At 34.9% G+C, this 15,044-nt stretch overlaps 1 protein-coding gene across 1 annotated transcript in view; it reads right to left on the minus strand.

Moving 5' to 3' along the window:
• Positions 1–8,700, minus strand: part of LOC114475989 (neuronal migration protein doublecortin-like) — a 32,014-nt gene extending 23,314 nt beyond the window's left edge. The window contains exons 1-2 of the mRNA XM_028467222.1: positions 8,639–8,700; positions 3,069–3,471 (exon numbers count right to left, since the gene is read on the minus strand). Coding sequence (XP_028323023.1) covers positions 3,069–3,432 — 364 coding nt within the window. The 5' untranslated portion in view covers positions 3,433–3,471; positions 8,639–8,700. The remainder of the gene's footprint in view (positions 1–3,068; positions 3,472–8,638) is intronic.
• Between the last annotated feature and the right edge of the window lie 6,344 nt (positions 8,701–15,044).

Raw genomic sequence — 15,044 nt, forward strand, 5'->3', positions numbered from 1 at the left:
CTGATGGAAACATGAGGTCAGAACATTAGCATTAATCTTTCTACAATGAAGCTCAGCAAGACTTCAGCTACAAAAATAAAGTACTATCGTGAGTTATTATATGAGTGTTTTAAGGCCTCAGATACACAAATTAATAAGTACTTTTATTTAGAGTAAGACAATCTTCTAAATCAGACAAAAGCAAGTGGCGGCCCGGGGGCCACATGAGGCCCTAAGTCTAATTTTGTGCTGCCCCCCTAAAAATAAATGCAAATAACTACAAAACAAGGAAAAATGATAAAATAAACAGTGAAAATATACAAAATTACTCCAAAAAAACCACACATTATGATAAACAAAAAACACAAAATGACAGACAACAATGCAAAACGACAACAGAAATACACAAAATGACTCGCAAAACACAAAATAACGCAATGCACACAATTATGGAAAAATACACAACTGAGAAAATATACAAAAACACAAGACAACAAAAACACAAAATGACAGAAAAATGACTCAAAACACGCACACACAAAAAAACAAAACACTAAATGACTACAAATGCACAAAAAAATAAAGAGGAAAATCGTCAAAATGACTCAAAACAAAATCACAAGAAAAACCTCCCAAAAAAATCAATGCAAATAACTACAAAACAAGACAAAAAAAATAAAATACACAGTGAAAATTATTATTATTATGACAACAAAAACACAAAATTACAGACAAATACGCAAAATGACAACAAAAATACACAAAATTACAGGAAAAATACAAAAATGACAAAAAAATTAAAAAATTACTCAAAATATACAAACAAAAAAAACCCACACTATAAATTACTCCAAAAACACACAAAATGACAAGAAAAAAATTTCCAAAAACTCCCAAAAAATGCACACACAGAACAATCCGTAAGAAAAATCTACAAAATAACAGCTAAAATACACTAAATTACTCTAAAAACCAGCTTTAACATGATCTCAAGGTGTTTTTAATAAACATAAGAAAACTGTGTCCAAATTTAAAATTCTGGCATATTTATTTCACTCCATTTATTAATGAAACACGACCTGTGGAGGAAAAGGTGGACACTGTGACCACAGCCTGATAAAGCTTCAGATTAGGATCTGATACGCGATAGTGCAGATTAGACGAGTCTAGACTGATCAGATCAGATAAGGCTTAAGTCTTCTCAGGAAACTAGTCCATTTGTTTCTAAACCATCACGGAACAGAAGCTGACGGCAAGTCTGAGAACATTGGTGATAAAGAAACAGAAAATGACAGAAAAACACACAAAAGGCTACAAAAAATATTTAAAAAATACAGGCAAAACGACAACAAAAATACAAAATGACTCAATGAAATACAGAATGACAGAAAAACACAAAATGACAACAGAAATACATGAAACGACTATCAAAATAAATTAAAAAAAAAATAACAGTAAAATAAACAAAACCACAACAAAAACACATTCAATGAGAAAAATATACAAAATCATTACAAAAATCACACAAAAATAAAAAGATATACTTAATAATAACCGAAATATACAAAAATGACACAATTACAGAAAAACACAACTCTCCTCTAAAGCAGGGGTTCTCAACCTTGGGGTCAGAACCCCATTTGGGGTCGCGAGACACTGGGAGGGGGTCGCCAGATACCTTCAAGAAACTAAGAATATGTTTTGTACAATTTGAGCCCATTTTTGCTTATTTTTAACCGTTTTTCTGTAACTACACCAAACTTTCCAAACTATTTTAATCACTTTTTATTGACATGTTTTTGCTCCTTTTAACACTTTTTTGCTACATTACTGACATTTCTGACACTTCTCCATCAAATTTCAATGCCTTTTCTGCACATTTTTTCCACTTTCCAGACATGTTCAGCACTTACAAACCCTTTCCACCACTTTCACACCTAATGTCACATATGTATGTTGACGCATTATTGTCACGTTTAACCTTTTTCACGCTTATTTTTGCAAATGTAACCACATTCACCATTTGTCACGCCCATTATTGGCCAGTTTAAACTAATTGTTCCTACTTTTTAAATTACAAACCCAATAACTGGCACCTTTATTTTGGCGGGTCGCGAACTGAAAAGGTTGACAACCACTGCTCTAAAGGACAGCACGTGTGAGTGAGTGTACATTGCAATTGAAAATTGCCATATACTGTACATTGTTCTCGTAGGAATTCTTAGAATTTTTCTTCCGCAACTCCTTTATCGTGGAACTCCTTCGAGGTTATTAATGCAGCACTAATTAATTAATTAATTAATTAATGACACACATATCATCTCATAGGGACAATGTCAAGGATGTGCAGTCGACCTTTTTTGAAGCCAAAATGTCAAAGCCAAGTCGCATTAAGTGTCAAAAACCAAAATTTTCCATATCTCTACAAATATTTATTGTACAAGTTGAATGTTTACATTTATGAAAAGCTCATCTCAAGTGGATTATTTTATTCAATTGGACCAAAGCTGTACGACCTGCCAGTAAAAAGATCAGTAGGGGTCAAAGTTCATGATGTCATAAAAAAAAAAAATATATATATATATATATATATATATATATGCACTTTTTTTCCCTATAACTTGGCCACACATTGAGATCCAGTGTTCAGACTGGTACCATTGAACAACATTTCCATTCAATGTGTGACCTTGACCTTTGCTCAAGGTCATATTTAAGGTCAAGGTCAGTCTTCTGTTTTTCCTGCATTATTACTTTTAAATGCCTAGTTTAATGTTGTAACGAAAGAAGCGACTCCTAAAACGAGTATTTGAATACAAACTAAGCTATAAAATAGAAACATGTCGATACAGGCAATATTCTAATTTTCTATATCGTCAAAATAGAAAATATATCTTGAATCTTGATATATTGCTCAGGCCTACTATCTGATATGACTCAGAATTTTTGGAGGTAAAAAAATTAAAAATCAAGATTAATATTGTATATCGCCATTGCCCAGCCCTAGCCCAGATTGATGGATTGATTATGGATGAGTTCAATGAAATCTTACCAAGTGTGTGTGTGTGTGTGTGTGTAAACATGTGTACCTTCCTCCAGTTCATCCAGAGCTACGATCCTGCGCGAGCCGTCGATGGTGAAGATGAAGCGCACGCCCTGCGGCAGGTTGATGTGGTCAGACAGCGAGCGCGTCAGGTCGACCAGGAGCGCGTCGAAGGTGCGAAATCGGTCGTTGGCCACGGCGTACACGATGCCTTTGAAGTAGCGGTCCCCGTTGCGGTAGAAACGCACTTTCTTGGCCTTTTTCTCGTTGGCGAGCGCCTGCAGAGTGCGGGTACGGTAGAAGCTGCAGTGGGCGCTGTGGGTGGGGCTGGGCAGGCCGTTCATGCGTCCGCCTCTGGCCGCGCGAGACGACTTGTCCCGCTCGTCGAAATGTCCAAAGTCTAGCTCCATGATGAGAGGATGTGATGGTGGCGAGGAGCTTCAGGCACTCTGGGAACAGAAGGAGAACAACGTGAGCACTAAAGTCAGAGGTTTTGATCTTTCCCAAACAGAGAGAATCGTATCGTGAATCCAGTATCGTGAATCAAATCGTATCGGGAGTTGAGCGAATCGTTACATCCCTAAGAAACAGAGATTTATATCTGATGGACTAATAAAGTAAAATCAGTAAAATAAGTCAGCTGATAAAGCCTGAAGTATCGGGCGCTTTCAGACCGATAAATTAATTAATCATAGGGATGTCTCGATACAACTTTTTCACTTCCAATACGATACCGATATTTTTCAACAGGCAGTGATTTGAGGAAATAAACATTTCATGATTTCCAAAAGTTCTGAGTATGACAATTTGTTGTACTTTGGCCGATCTGTTTCTTTTTACCTCCTACGTTTAACTGAACAGTCCAGTGACTCACACACACCAGGAAGTAAAAAAACAACAACTTTGAAGCTTAAAAAGGTCGCTCCAACATCTAGGATCATTGTAAAGCAATTATCTAAAAGAGATATTGGGTTTTTAAGCAGCTACGTACGGTGTCCTGTGTGCTCAGATCGCTTTCAAAAATGCATAAAAATAAGACCAAGGCTGTGTTATGAATGTCATACTAACGTATTATTCATACTAAGTATGACGTCTAAATGAGTCAGTAGTGCGTTCACATAAGATAGTATGAAAAGATTAAAATCAGTATGTGAGAAACACCTGAATGTATACGATATGGGGAATTTTTTTAAGTATGCACGGTGAGCACACTAGTCATACTCTACCGTCCCATGATGCATTGAGAGAGAAATGTGAAAAGGTCCTGGGACCAGCTTCAAGGTAAAAATCAAACATCCCCTTTTCAAAATAAAAGCATTTCTTCTCGTCTTCCATTAGTTTTTTTGTTTTTTTTTAACGCCTTTGTAAAAAGGGCTCGTTTTGAAGTTAACCAGAAGTTTCATCAGTAGAACAATGAAGGGTCTCTGAAAAATCACCGGAATGTGGCAATTTAACATGTCTTTTTATGGATCAAATGAGCACATGTTGATATTCTACTTGGTCACTTAAAATATTTTCAGAACTTTCAAAGTAAAGAATCAACAGAGATATTTATTGAGGTGTTTTTGACGTCGTAGGTTCCAAATGTATCTTGGAAAACTTGGAAGTATGCTTCAATAGGAACGCTCATCATCATATTTATAGTACATAGTAGACAGTATATACTCATTGAGTTTGTAGTGTATACTAGTGCGTTGTTAATGTGACTTTTCCAACACAGACTCAACCATTGGCAGAAAGACTGAAAGACAAACAAGTCAGGCTTTGATCAAAGCCACAGCAAAGGGAGAAGATTCACTCACTTGTCTAAACAAATGAGTGAGGATCTGAATGTAAACTAGTTCTCTGTGACTCTCCATAAAGCGTGTTCTATTCCTGCTTCACTTCAGTGATGCAGTCACAAAGGCATTGTTAGAGTACAGACAGTCAAACATCCCGATGCACCTCGTTCTGACCAGTGTTGTGCTAGTTACTGGAAAAAAGTAACTAGTTACCATTACTAGTTACTTCATTGACAAAGTAACTCAGTTACTATTTTGATTACTTACACCAAAAAGTAATGCGTTACTGGAAAAAGTAACTTTTGAGTTACTTAGAATTAAAGAATGTATTATTTATTTTGGGTCATTTGTGTCCATACAGCTTCATATCAGTGCTGTAATAATATAATAATGCACTGTTGATCAACTGCTATAAAACAACCATATATGATGTGCATATAAAGCACAAAACAGCTGCTCCAAAATTAAAACAGTACATTTTCAGCCTTAGCACAGTAATGTAACGTAAGCTGTGCATATTCCAGGTGCACATTCTGCTGTTAAAAATGCGTATAAAAATAAATGTGGAAAAACAAATTCACAGCATTTTTCTCAGCTACACAATGCTAACATATCAGGCTAATGAGCTGCTGTTAGCGGTGACTCAGCAGAAGCGACAGGCTGCATATTTACAACAACATACCGTGAAATAGCTTGGCTGACCTGTCCCTGGATAACAGTTATAGTCTGTTAAAATCCAGTCGCAGCGTTAGCTTAGCTTCACTGATGCATCTTTTGGAGACAAAAATAATGTGTGTATTTCTACTCTGAGAAGCTCGTCCTGCTCTCGCATTGACTCGCCATGATTGGCGCACGTGATGTAAACAGAAACACGCCGACAGTGCTTCTTCTTCTACTGTTTTACCGTGTTTGGCACGGCGTCCCGCAAAAATATGTAGCGCCACTGTAAACAGGAAGTACACTGCAGCATGCAAAGTAATGGACAAACGCACCATATTGTAATGGTAACGGCGTTATTTCTTTCGAAAAATTTTGCGTTATAGTACTAGTTACTGTCAAAAGTGATGTTGGGGCGGTAACGTGTCACAAGTAAAAGTAACACTACAAGTAACGCGTTACCGCCCAACACTGATTCTGAGTCATGCCCACAGCTGGATAAAGACCCATTTAATCTCTCCATCCTGGTTTCACCCAAACGAAAGCTGGTTGTTGATTGAATACTTTCCAAATTCTCAGATACCAACTCATTTTCTAAAAACATGTCAGCCCCAAACCAACAGTGCCTACAGGTGTGATGAAGTTCACAACTATATAAGGGCAAAATTGTCATTATTCAGTCGTTCCAGGATTTTGCGGCCAATTTCTGTGATCGTTGCGGCCACAAAATGCCTGATTTTGTGGCAGCTTTTTCCAAAAACTGCAGCAAAAGATGAAGTGTTTTAAGTAGGTTTGCACCGAATATTCGGTTACCGAATTCATTCGGCTGAATATTGCGATAATAAAACCCACATTCGGCCTTCGGTGGAGTGAGTTAAAAGCAAGGCCGAATAGTAGCGTATGACACAATCAAACAACGTGCAGTGACGCGGTGTCTAACGCACAGATTTCTGAAGCATTTATTTGGGGCTTGACAAACAGACACATCCGTGTTAACAGAATCAAAGAATCCACCGATGAAAACGATTAAATGCAGAAATGGACAGAATCAGCATGAAACGCCGTCACCGTGGGGCAAATAACATTTTTTATCATGAGGAAATGTTTCCGGGGACCGATTATTAGGTGCACCGCCCTGTCTTGGCTGCATTAAACATCACAAACCATCACTGACTCCTAAACACAGACTCCGAAAAACAGACAGAGCTTTTACAGGCACAGCAAAGTTAAACGGGCACTGGTGCAGTGCCCGTTTAACTTTGCTGTGCCTGTAAAAGCTCCGTCCGTTTTTCGTGTAGCGCAGCGACGAGACCATCAATACCAGGGATTGTAGAGTCTGAAACATCGTAGATTATTGATAACTTCTGATAGTGTCAGATATTCTGACCCCTAGTGGTGAAAAAACTGATACTTCCTTGTGTCCATTTCATTTTGTTTAATCATTACAGTCTGGAATGATGTCATCAGGATCATTTAAATTAGCTTAATTTAAACTAAGTTGATCAAAACTTAATTAATAAACCTGATCAGATTCAGTAAACCATTGATCCTTGGGAGGAAATCAGGCAACATTAATGCTGTACATACAGCTTTATATGACATATAAATAATTAAAAAGGTCAGAATAATCCATGTCACTAGAACTTATATCAACCTTTTAATTGTATCTTACTTTATTTTTGTCATACATTTGTTTAATTATGTTTTGTTTTTTTTAAATTAGTATTTATTTTGTTTCCTCACAGGTGTCACAAAACTAATATTTTCTTAATTTTTTTTTATAAATATTAAAAAAAAAAGGGAAACAGAATTTGGATAACAAAAAAAACGGTTTTTATAGGGCCCTTTATAAATAAATATATATATATACCAAGAATGACTAACACATACATTCATCATGACCTTCACCAATTCAATCCAAGTAACGTTTAGTTTTAAACTAAGGCTGGAACAAAACAACAAAAAAAACCCAATTTTAGCTTCACTTCACTAAATTTGACCCTCAGACAGTTACACATTTCAAAATGTTCAGCCAATGGCGTACGAGCAACACCCCAATGCTGTGAAAAATTCCTGGTGAGAACCCTGATCCCTGATGTATATACACAGACGCATCCATGAGGTTTGCTAATATTAAGGTGGGAAATCCAGAGGTCTCATGCACAGATCCTCCCTCACCCTGATCGCTAGCTCATTGTCTCGCTCTCTGCAGAGCTGCTGCATGATGACACGTGGGTTAGTCATGCCTGACAGCGACTCTCCAGGACCTTCCTCTAGAACACCCAACAGAGAACCCAGGGTGAGAACATGCAGCTGCCACAGTCCTGATCCAGCACGCTCACTGCTGCTGCTAGTGATGATGATGATGATGATGGCTTTTTATGACAGGGGTGTGACCGCTGAGGGATGAGGGATCTGCTCAGCTGACAAAGGCCACACCGGCCATTGTCTCTGACTAGTGACACCACCAGCACCACCAGCACCACCAGCACACAGAGGAGTAGCATGCTTCATCCTACTGGTGGATTCATCATTGAATAAAATACCTTAAACCTCAGTAAAAATGTCATTAAAAACAATGCGTTCTCCAAAAATTATTTGAATTCTGGAAATTTAAGGGTTAATTGTTGGATTAATTGGAAATCAAGTAAAAATAATGTTAGTATCCATTCAATTAAACCCAGCACTTCATGCAGTAGCATTGTGTACTCCCTGATTCTCTCCACACACACACACACACACACACACACACACACACACACACACACACACACACACACACACACACACACACTTCTTTTTTTCTCTCTTTTCTTAAAAGTTTATCCAGACAGATTTAAATCTGAACCAAAAAGGAAAAGAAAAGTTTTAATAAAGGACAAATGGCAGAGTGTAGTAGATTTAACATCTACTGGAAGGAAAAGCTTTGGGTGTGTGTGTGTGTGTGTGTGTGTGTGTGTGTTCCCATGATCCACCTTTATCACACACGCGCATACACACACACTCTCTCAACACCAATGATCATCTCACATGTAGAGCTCGTTAACAGTATCTAAATCTCACTCTGACCAAATGGAAACAAGGTAAAAACCAGTAAAACCAGGTAAAGTAGGATCCCAGCAGCACGTGTGGAAGCCGGACCATGGCACGCGCTCAGCGGACTCACTCACTCACTCACCTGCGTCAGTGAAAAGCTTCAGCAGCAGCAGTAGCTTCAGCTTCAGCAGCAGCAGCTTCAGCAGCAGTGGAGCGAGTGTGCGTGCGTGCGTGTGTGCGCGTGCAGCAGTGGATGGTGCAGAAGATGCGCGCGCATTCTCTGCTCTGCCTTTGTCTGCCTCCGCCTGCCCGCCTCACGCAGCCCGCAGGGTCCTAGAGAGCACCGCCACGCCCACAGTCCCACACTGCAACTGGGAGCACTGGGGTGTGACGTCACTGAGTGCCACTACATAATCAGAGACACCACGTAGAAGCTGTTATTAAGTCAGTGATTCTCAACATGTGGCTCTTTATGTCTTCATTTTACTTATTAATGCCATTGATAACTTTTTAACCACTTTTTACTTTGTCTCAGTTTTTTTTTTTTTTTTTGCCCCTTTTCAAAAAGTTGTGACACTTTTTTTCAGACAATAGTTTCCTTTTGCCAATAAATATCCCTTTTTTCAATTTCTTGTCCATTTTTGCAAGTTTTTTTTTGACACTTTTTGGCCATTTTACATCCAAACAAGATCACTTTTGAACAATAAATATCACTTGTTTTCTTTTCCCCTACATTTTGCCTCTTTTTGTTCCACGTTTTGCCCTTTTTCACAATAATTTGCCACATTTAGCCCATTTAAGCTCCCCTTTTCCATCACATACCACCTGGTTCCTCTTCATTTGCCCATTTTTTGCCCACTATTGACGGCTTTTGTCCCATTTTAATCATTTTTCATTTTTTTATTGCCACGTTTTTTCCACTTTTGGACCATTTTTGGCCACCTGTTACCATGTTTACCTCCACTCGCTTGTAAATATATATTTATATGTATATGGCAATATATATATCTAATTTTTTTTTATTCAATTAAAGAAAAAAAGTGTTCAAATGCAAAAAAATATTAGAAACCCAAATAATCACATTTGAAATACTGAATAATAAAGACACAAATCTGATTTGATGGTCACATGATCAACATTTATTTTATGTGTTTTTCTTGTCATTAAGTATATTTTTCTGTCATTTTGTGTATTTTTGTCACCATTGTGGGTTTTTTTTAAGTCCCTTTTAATGTGTTTTTGTTCTCATTTTGTATATATATAATATTTATTTTATAATTATCTGTATTTTTGTTGTCATTTTGCTTCTCATTTTTTGTGTGTTTGTTGTCATTTGGTATTTTTTGGAGTCAATCAGTCTGTTTTTTTTGTTTTTTTTGTTATTTTATAAAATGTCACTCTTCTTGAGGCTTGTGCCATTTTTTTTTTCAAATTTTAAAGATTTATTGGACCCCAAAAATTTAAAAATGTCTGAAACTGAGACATGGGCAACTAGCGACACACAATCCAATCATACACACAATGCTGAAACCTCCAAAGTAAACGCACAAAATGACAGAAAAACACACACAAAATGACTCCAAAAAGCTGAAAAACACACAAAACGACAACAAAAATGTACAAAACTGCAAATGTACATAAAAAAATATGATAAACGACAACAAAATTACTTAAAATGACTCAGGAATGAACAGACAAAACTTAAACAATACCTAATAACTCAGAAACACACAAAGCAACAAACACATAAAGAGATGATTGTGTGTCGTCTTCCGTTCACAGAGACCTGCACACTTTGAGCTTCTGTGGTTTTTTCTTTTTCTTTTGTGTTTCTTTGAAAAAAACCACTTTATTGTCAGTGAGAAAGTTCAAACATCAGTTATTATCATCATCTAGTGTTTATGTGTTAGACAAACTGCTAATAAGTTTCCCACAGCGTAACACAAAGGTGACCACCGTCTATTATTTGCTTTATGATGACTTTATTATTTATTATAGGGAGGGATTATGAAACTAGAGCGAGATCTTTCAAAAGATAAAAGAATCTGATCAGTTCAAGGAAAAAAGATGGAATAAAATGATCTGTTAAAGTGATTATTGATCTCATTCAGACTTTAGTTTCAAAAATAAATACTTTAGGAACTGAACCCCCCCAAAATAAATTTTTTTGATTGATTTTTTTTGTTTGTTTGTTATTAGTCATTGTTTTTAATTGGGGTGAATTTACTTTTATTAAAATTTGATTGAAATGATTTTTTGATTGAAAATATTTTTTATTGAAGTTTTTTTGATTGATTTTTTTTTTTTTTGATTGAAATGATTATTTTTTGTAAAATGTGAAACATTTTTTATTTGAAGTGATTTTTAAATATTTGTTTTTATTGAAACATTTTGATTTAAGTGAGTTTTTGACTTAAAATAAACATATTTTATTTTTAATTAAAAATTAAAAAGCACAGTTTCTTGATTGAAGTGATTTTTTTTAACTTGTTTTTTTCTAATTGAACTGATTTTTTTGATTTAAGTACATTTTTTAAATTGAATTTCTTTTTTTTATTTAAGTGATCTTTTACTGAAAATTCATGCATTTTTTTATTGAAAAAATATTTTTATTTGAAGTAATTTTTTATTGAAAATATTTTTGATTGGAGTGATTTTTAAATATTATTTTATTGAAACAGTTTCTTGATTTTAGTGATTTTTTTAATTTAAAGTATACATGTTTTATTTTTTATTGAAAATATTTTTAATTGAAGTGAATTTTTGATTAAAAATATATATAAATATATTTATATATTGTATAATTAAAGCACTAATCTACCTCCATAAGAAACAACTTCTGGGTCACAGTACAGAGGTATCAAGTATCTTAAACCTTTATTGAGTTTAGAGCAAACAGATGATGTCATGTAGGTGTAAATGTTTGTTCATTCTTTATGTTCTCATCAGAAAAACTAAATTCTCCAAACTTTTCCTTCTTTATATCTTTAGTTTCCTCCTTTTTCATCTTCCTGTTTTCAGTGAAATCTATACATTATCCATGTTTGGCCTTTTTTAGGTCAGTCGCACTGCTTTAAAATGAAAAGGCTGATAAATACAGGTGTGGTTTGAAAGCAGCCACAATAGAAGGAAAGTCACTCCTTTCTTTCTTTCTTTCTTTTTCTTTCTTTCTTCTTTCTTTCTTTCTTTCTTTCTTTCTTTCTTTCTTTCTTCTTCTGTGTTCCTTTGGTCGTCTCATTTCATCTCCTCAGGCACTAAAGATTCATGTTGAAAACTCAGCTGTTGCCACATTCTGAAGCCTCTCCTTTCCTTTGCATGTCACACATACTGTAACTGTAATTTAGTGTGATCCCCCCCCCCCCCCACAGTGGTTAGCAGCAGATGGGGACAGGAACACATTGGTTTTTCTGTGTCTCAGCTGGGTGTATATGACATATGTGGACAGATTTTGTCTAAAAATATTCACTAATATATCTATAATTTTCACGTGTTTTAAATATTTTTACGTTTTTTAGTTTTCCACACATTTTTCAAATGTTTCTGTGTTTTTCTTTTAGATTTTCACATGTGTTTTCTGAGAACTTTCATGTGTTTTTAAGATTTTTATGTGAGAATTTTCACGTTTTCAGATTTGTATCTGTTTTTATCAGATTTTCACGTTTTTTTTTTTTACATTTTCACATGTTTTTTTTAGATTTTCATGTGTTTTTCAGATTTTCAAGTGTTTTTAAACTTTCTCATGTTTTGTACATTTTCGTGTGTGTTTTTCATATTTTCACACGTTTTTTTTTTAGATTTTCATGTGTGTTTTTTGAGAATTTTCACGTGTTTTTCAGATTTTTGTTTTTTAAATTTTCTTGTGTTTTTTTAGTTTCATGTGTTTTTCAGATTTTTGTATTTTTAAATTTTCTTGTGTTTTTTTTAGATTTTCACGTTATATACATTTTCATGTGTTTTTCATATTTTTTTTTTTTTTTTTTTTTAATTTTCTTTTAAAATTCAAAACGACTCCAAAATTGGATAAAAATTTACTAAATAGTCACAAAAATGCACAAAATGACTTCAAGAAAAATACACTGTGACTTCAACAACAGACAAAAACAAACAATATGCCTCCAAAAAAACAAATAGGATTAACAAAAAACAAAGATACACAACATGACTTCAAAGACAAATTAAATGACAGAAAAACTCACAAAAGGAAAAACAAATGCATAAAATGACTTTAAAAACAGACAAAAGACAACTGAAAAAAACAAATCGACCACAAAATTAGATAAAAATTACTAAATATTCACAAAAATGCACAAAATGACTCCAAAAACACACTAATTGACAGAAAAAAGACAACAGAATTACAAAAAAGTAAATGAAACAATGCCAAATACACAAAATAATAACAGAATAGTTGTTGTTTTGTGTGTTTTCAAGGTCATTTTTGCCATTTTTGTCATCGTCTTGTGTGTTTTGCAAGTCATTTTAGGCATTTTTGTTGTCATATTGTGGTTTTAGTGTATTTCTGTTTTCCTAATGTGTGTTTTTGTGTAATTTTGTGTGTTATTGCTTTTTTTTTTTTGTGTATTTCTGAATGTTAAAGTGGAGGCTGACTAGTTGTCGTGGTGTCATGGCTGAATGACAGGATGAGCATAAGTGTCTCACAGCTGGTGTCTGCATGGGGGGGGGGGGGGGGGTGGTTTGGGGGGCATCGCAGCCATGGAGACCAAAGGAGGAGGAAGTAAACAGATGTCCTCAGTGGTCGACCACAGAGAGAAACAGGTGGACATGAGGGGATCCACTGCAGAGAGAGGAACAATGGATCATTAATGGACAAACATGTGGCCCTCAGGCTAAAGTAGACCAACACAATGACTCCAAACACAGAAACATATGAAAAGACAACAAAATTACTGTAAAAACCCACAATACGACGAGGAATATACAGAAAAATATACAAAACAACATCAAAAATGCACAAAATGTATCCAAAAACACACAATACGACACAAAAATAGCAGAGAAATACACAAAAAGACAACAAAAATATACAAAAGGATTCCAAACATGCAAAAAACATTAAACAACAATAGAAATACACAAAATCAAACCTTAAAATTTACAAAAATACAGGGAACTATACAAAAGGAGCACTAAAATACAAAAAAATTACTCCAAAAATACACGAAAATGACAAAATGACCCCAAAAACGACTGGACTACGAAAATAACAGAGAAATATACAAAACAAACATCCAAAAATACACTTTACTTACTCCAAAAACACACAATATGACTCGGAATATACACAAAAATAGCAAAAATATACAAAAACGACATCAAAATACACAAAAAGGACGCCAAACACGCACAAAAACCAACACCAATAATACACAAAATGAAACCCTAAAATTCAGAAAATTACAGAAGAATAGACAAAAAGAGCACTGAAATACACAAAATGACTCTAAAAGCACCTACAACTACAGGAATAATAGACAAAAGACAACAAATACAATAAAAACCCACAGTGCGACTAGGAATATACGGAAAAATATACAAAAGGACAACAAAATTACACAGTAACTCCAAAATCACACAAGACAAACTAGGAATATACACACAAATAGCAGATAAATATACAAAACAACATCAAAAATACTGTACGCAAAAGAAACGGTAGAGCAAACTTTAGATGATGAAAGAATAACATTAAAAATAGATTTTCACAAATACATAATTCATCAAAAGATGTGGGACAAAAAGGCATTTACACTTTTTGTTTATTCCCAAATTCATTTTATGTATGTATATATACAGTTATATATATAAAAATAATGCAGTGTACTTTTAATGACAGCAGTCTGTGAAAATGAACATTTTTGTTTGTTTAATTAATACAAACAGACAAAAACTACTCATAAAAGAGTCAGAAAAAACAAAATAACCACACTGACTGTTTATGGATTGATTGACTTTGTCTCTGTTTTTGGTTCAAAAAAGTCTCAGTTTTCACATAAAGGTTTGTTTCTAAATGAGTTCAGGATAGAAGGAGACTCTCTCTCTCTCTCTCCTCCGCTCACTCACTGTTCAACGTGACCTTGATAAAACACTCCAACCTCAGCTGCTCTGAGATGGAAATGACCTGAAGGACACAAACAAATATCTGGTGATAGAACGGAGAGGAAAAAAACCACAAAGGCAGGGACGACAAACTCATGTTAGTTCAGGGGCCGATTCACACATTATTGTGCCATAGTTTACATTTCTATGTATACATGAAATACAAATACTCACTTATTAATGAACAAGTCACGACTTTGTTACTATCGTAGATGTCATGTGTGCAATGCAATAATAAAACAACAAACACATTATCACAGACGAGTTGTGTTTAAGTTTAAGGATAAAAACGTCACGTCAAGATAAAACAAACAAAATGACAGAAAAGCTCACGAAGGAAAAGAGAAAATACACAAAATGAGTGAAAAAACCAACAAAAGAGAACTGAAATACACAAAATGAGATCAAATGTACTAAATATTTACAAAAAT

The sequence above is a fragment of the Gouania willdenowi genome, chromosome 14, assembly GCF_900634775.1.
Source record: "Gouania willdenowi chromosome 14, fGouWil2.1, whole genome shotgun sequence".
Taxonomy (NCBI): domain Eukaryota; kingdom Metazoa; phylum Chordata; class Actinopteri; order Blenniiformes; family Gobiesocidae; genus Gouania; species Gouania willdenowi.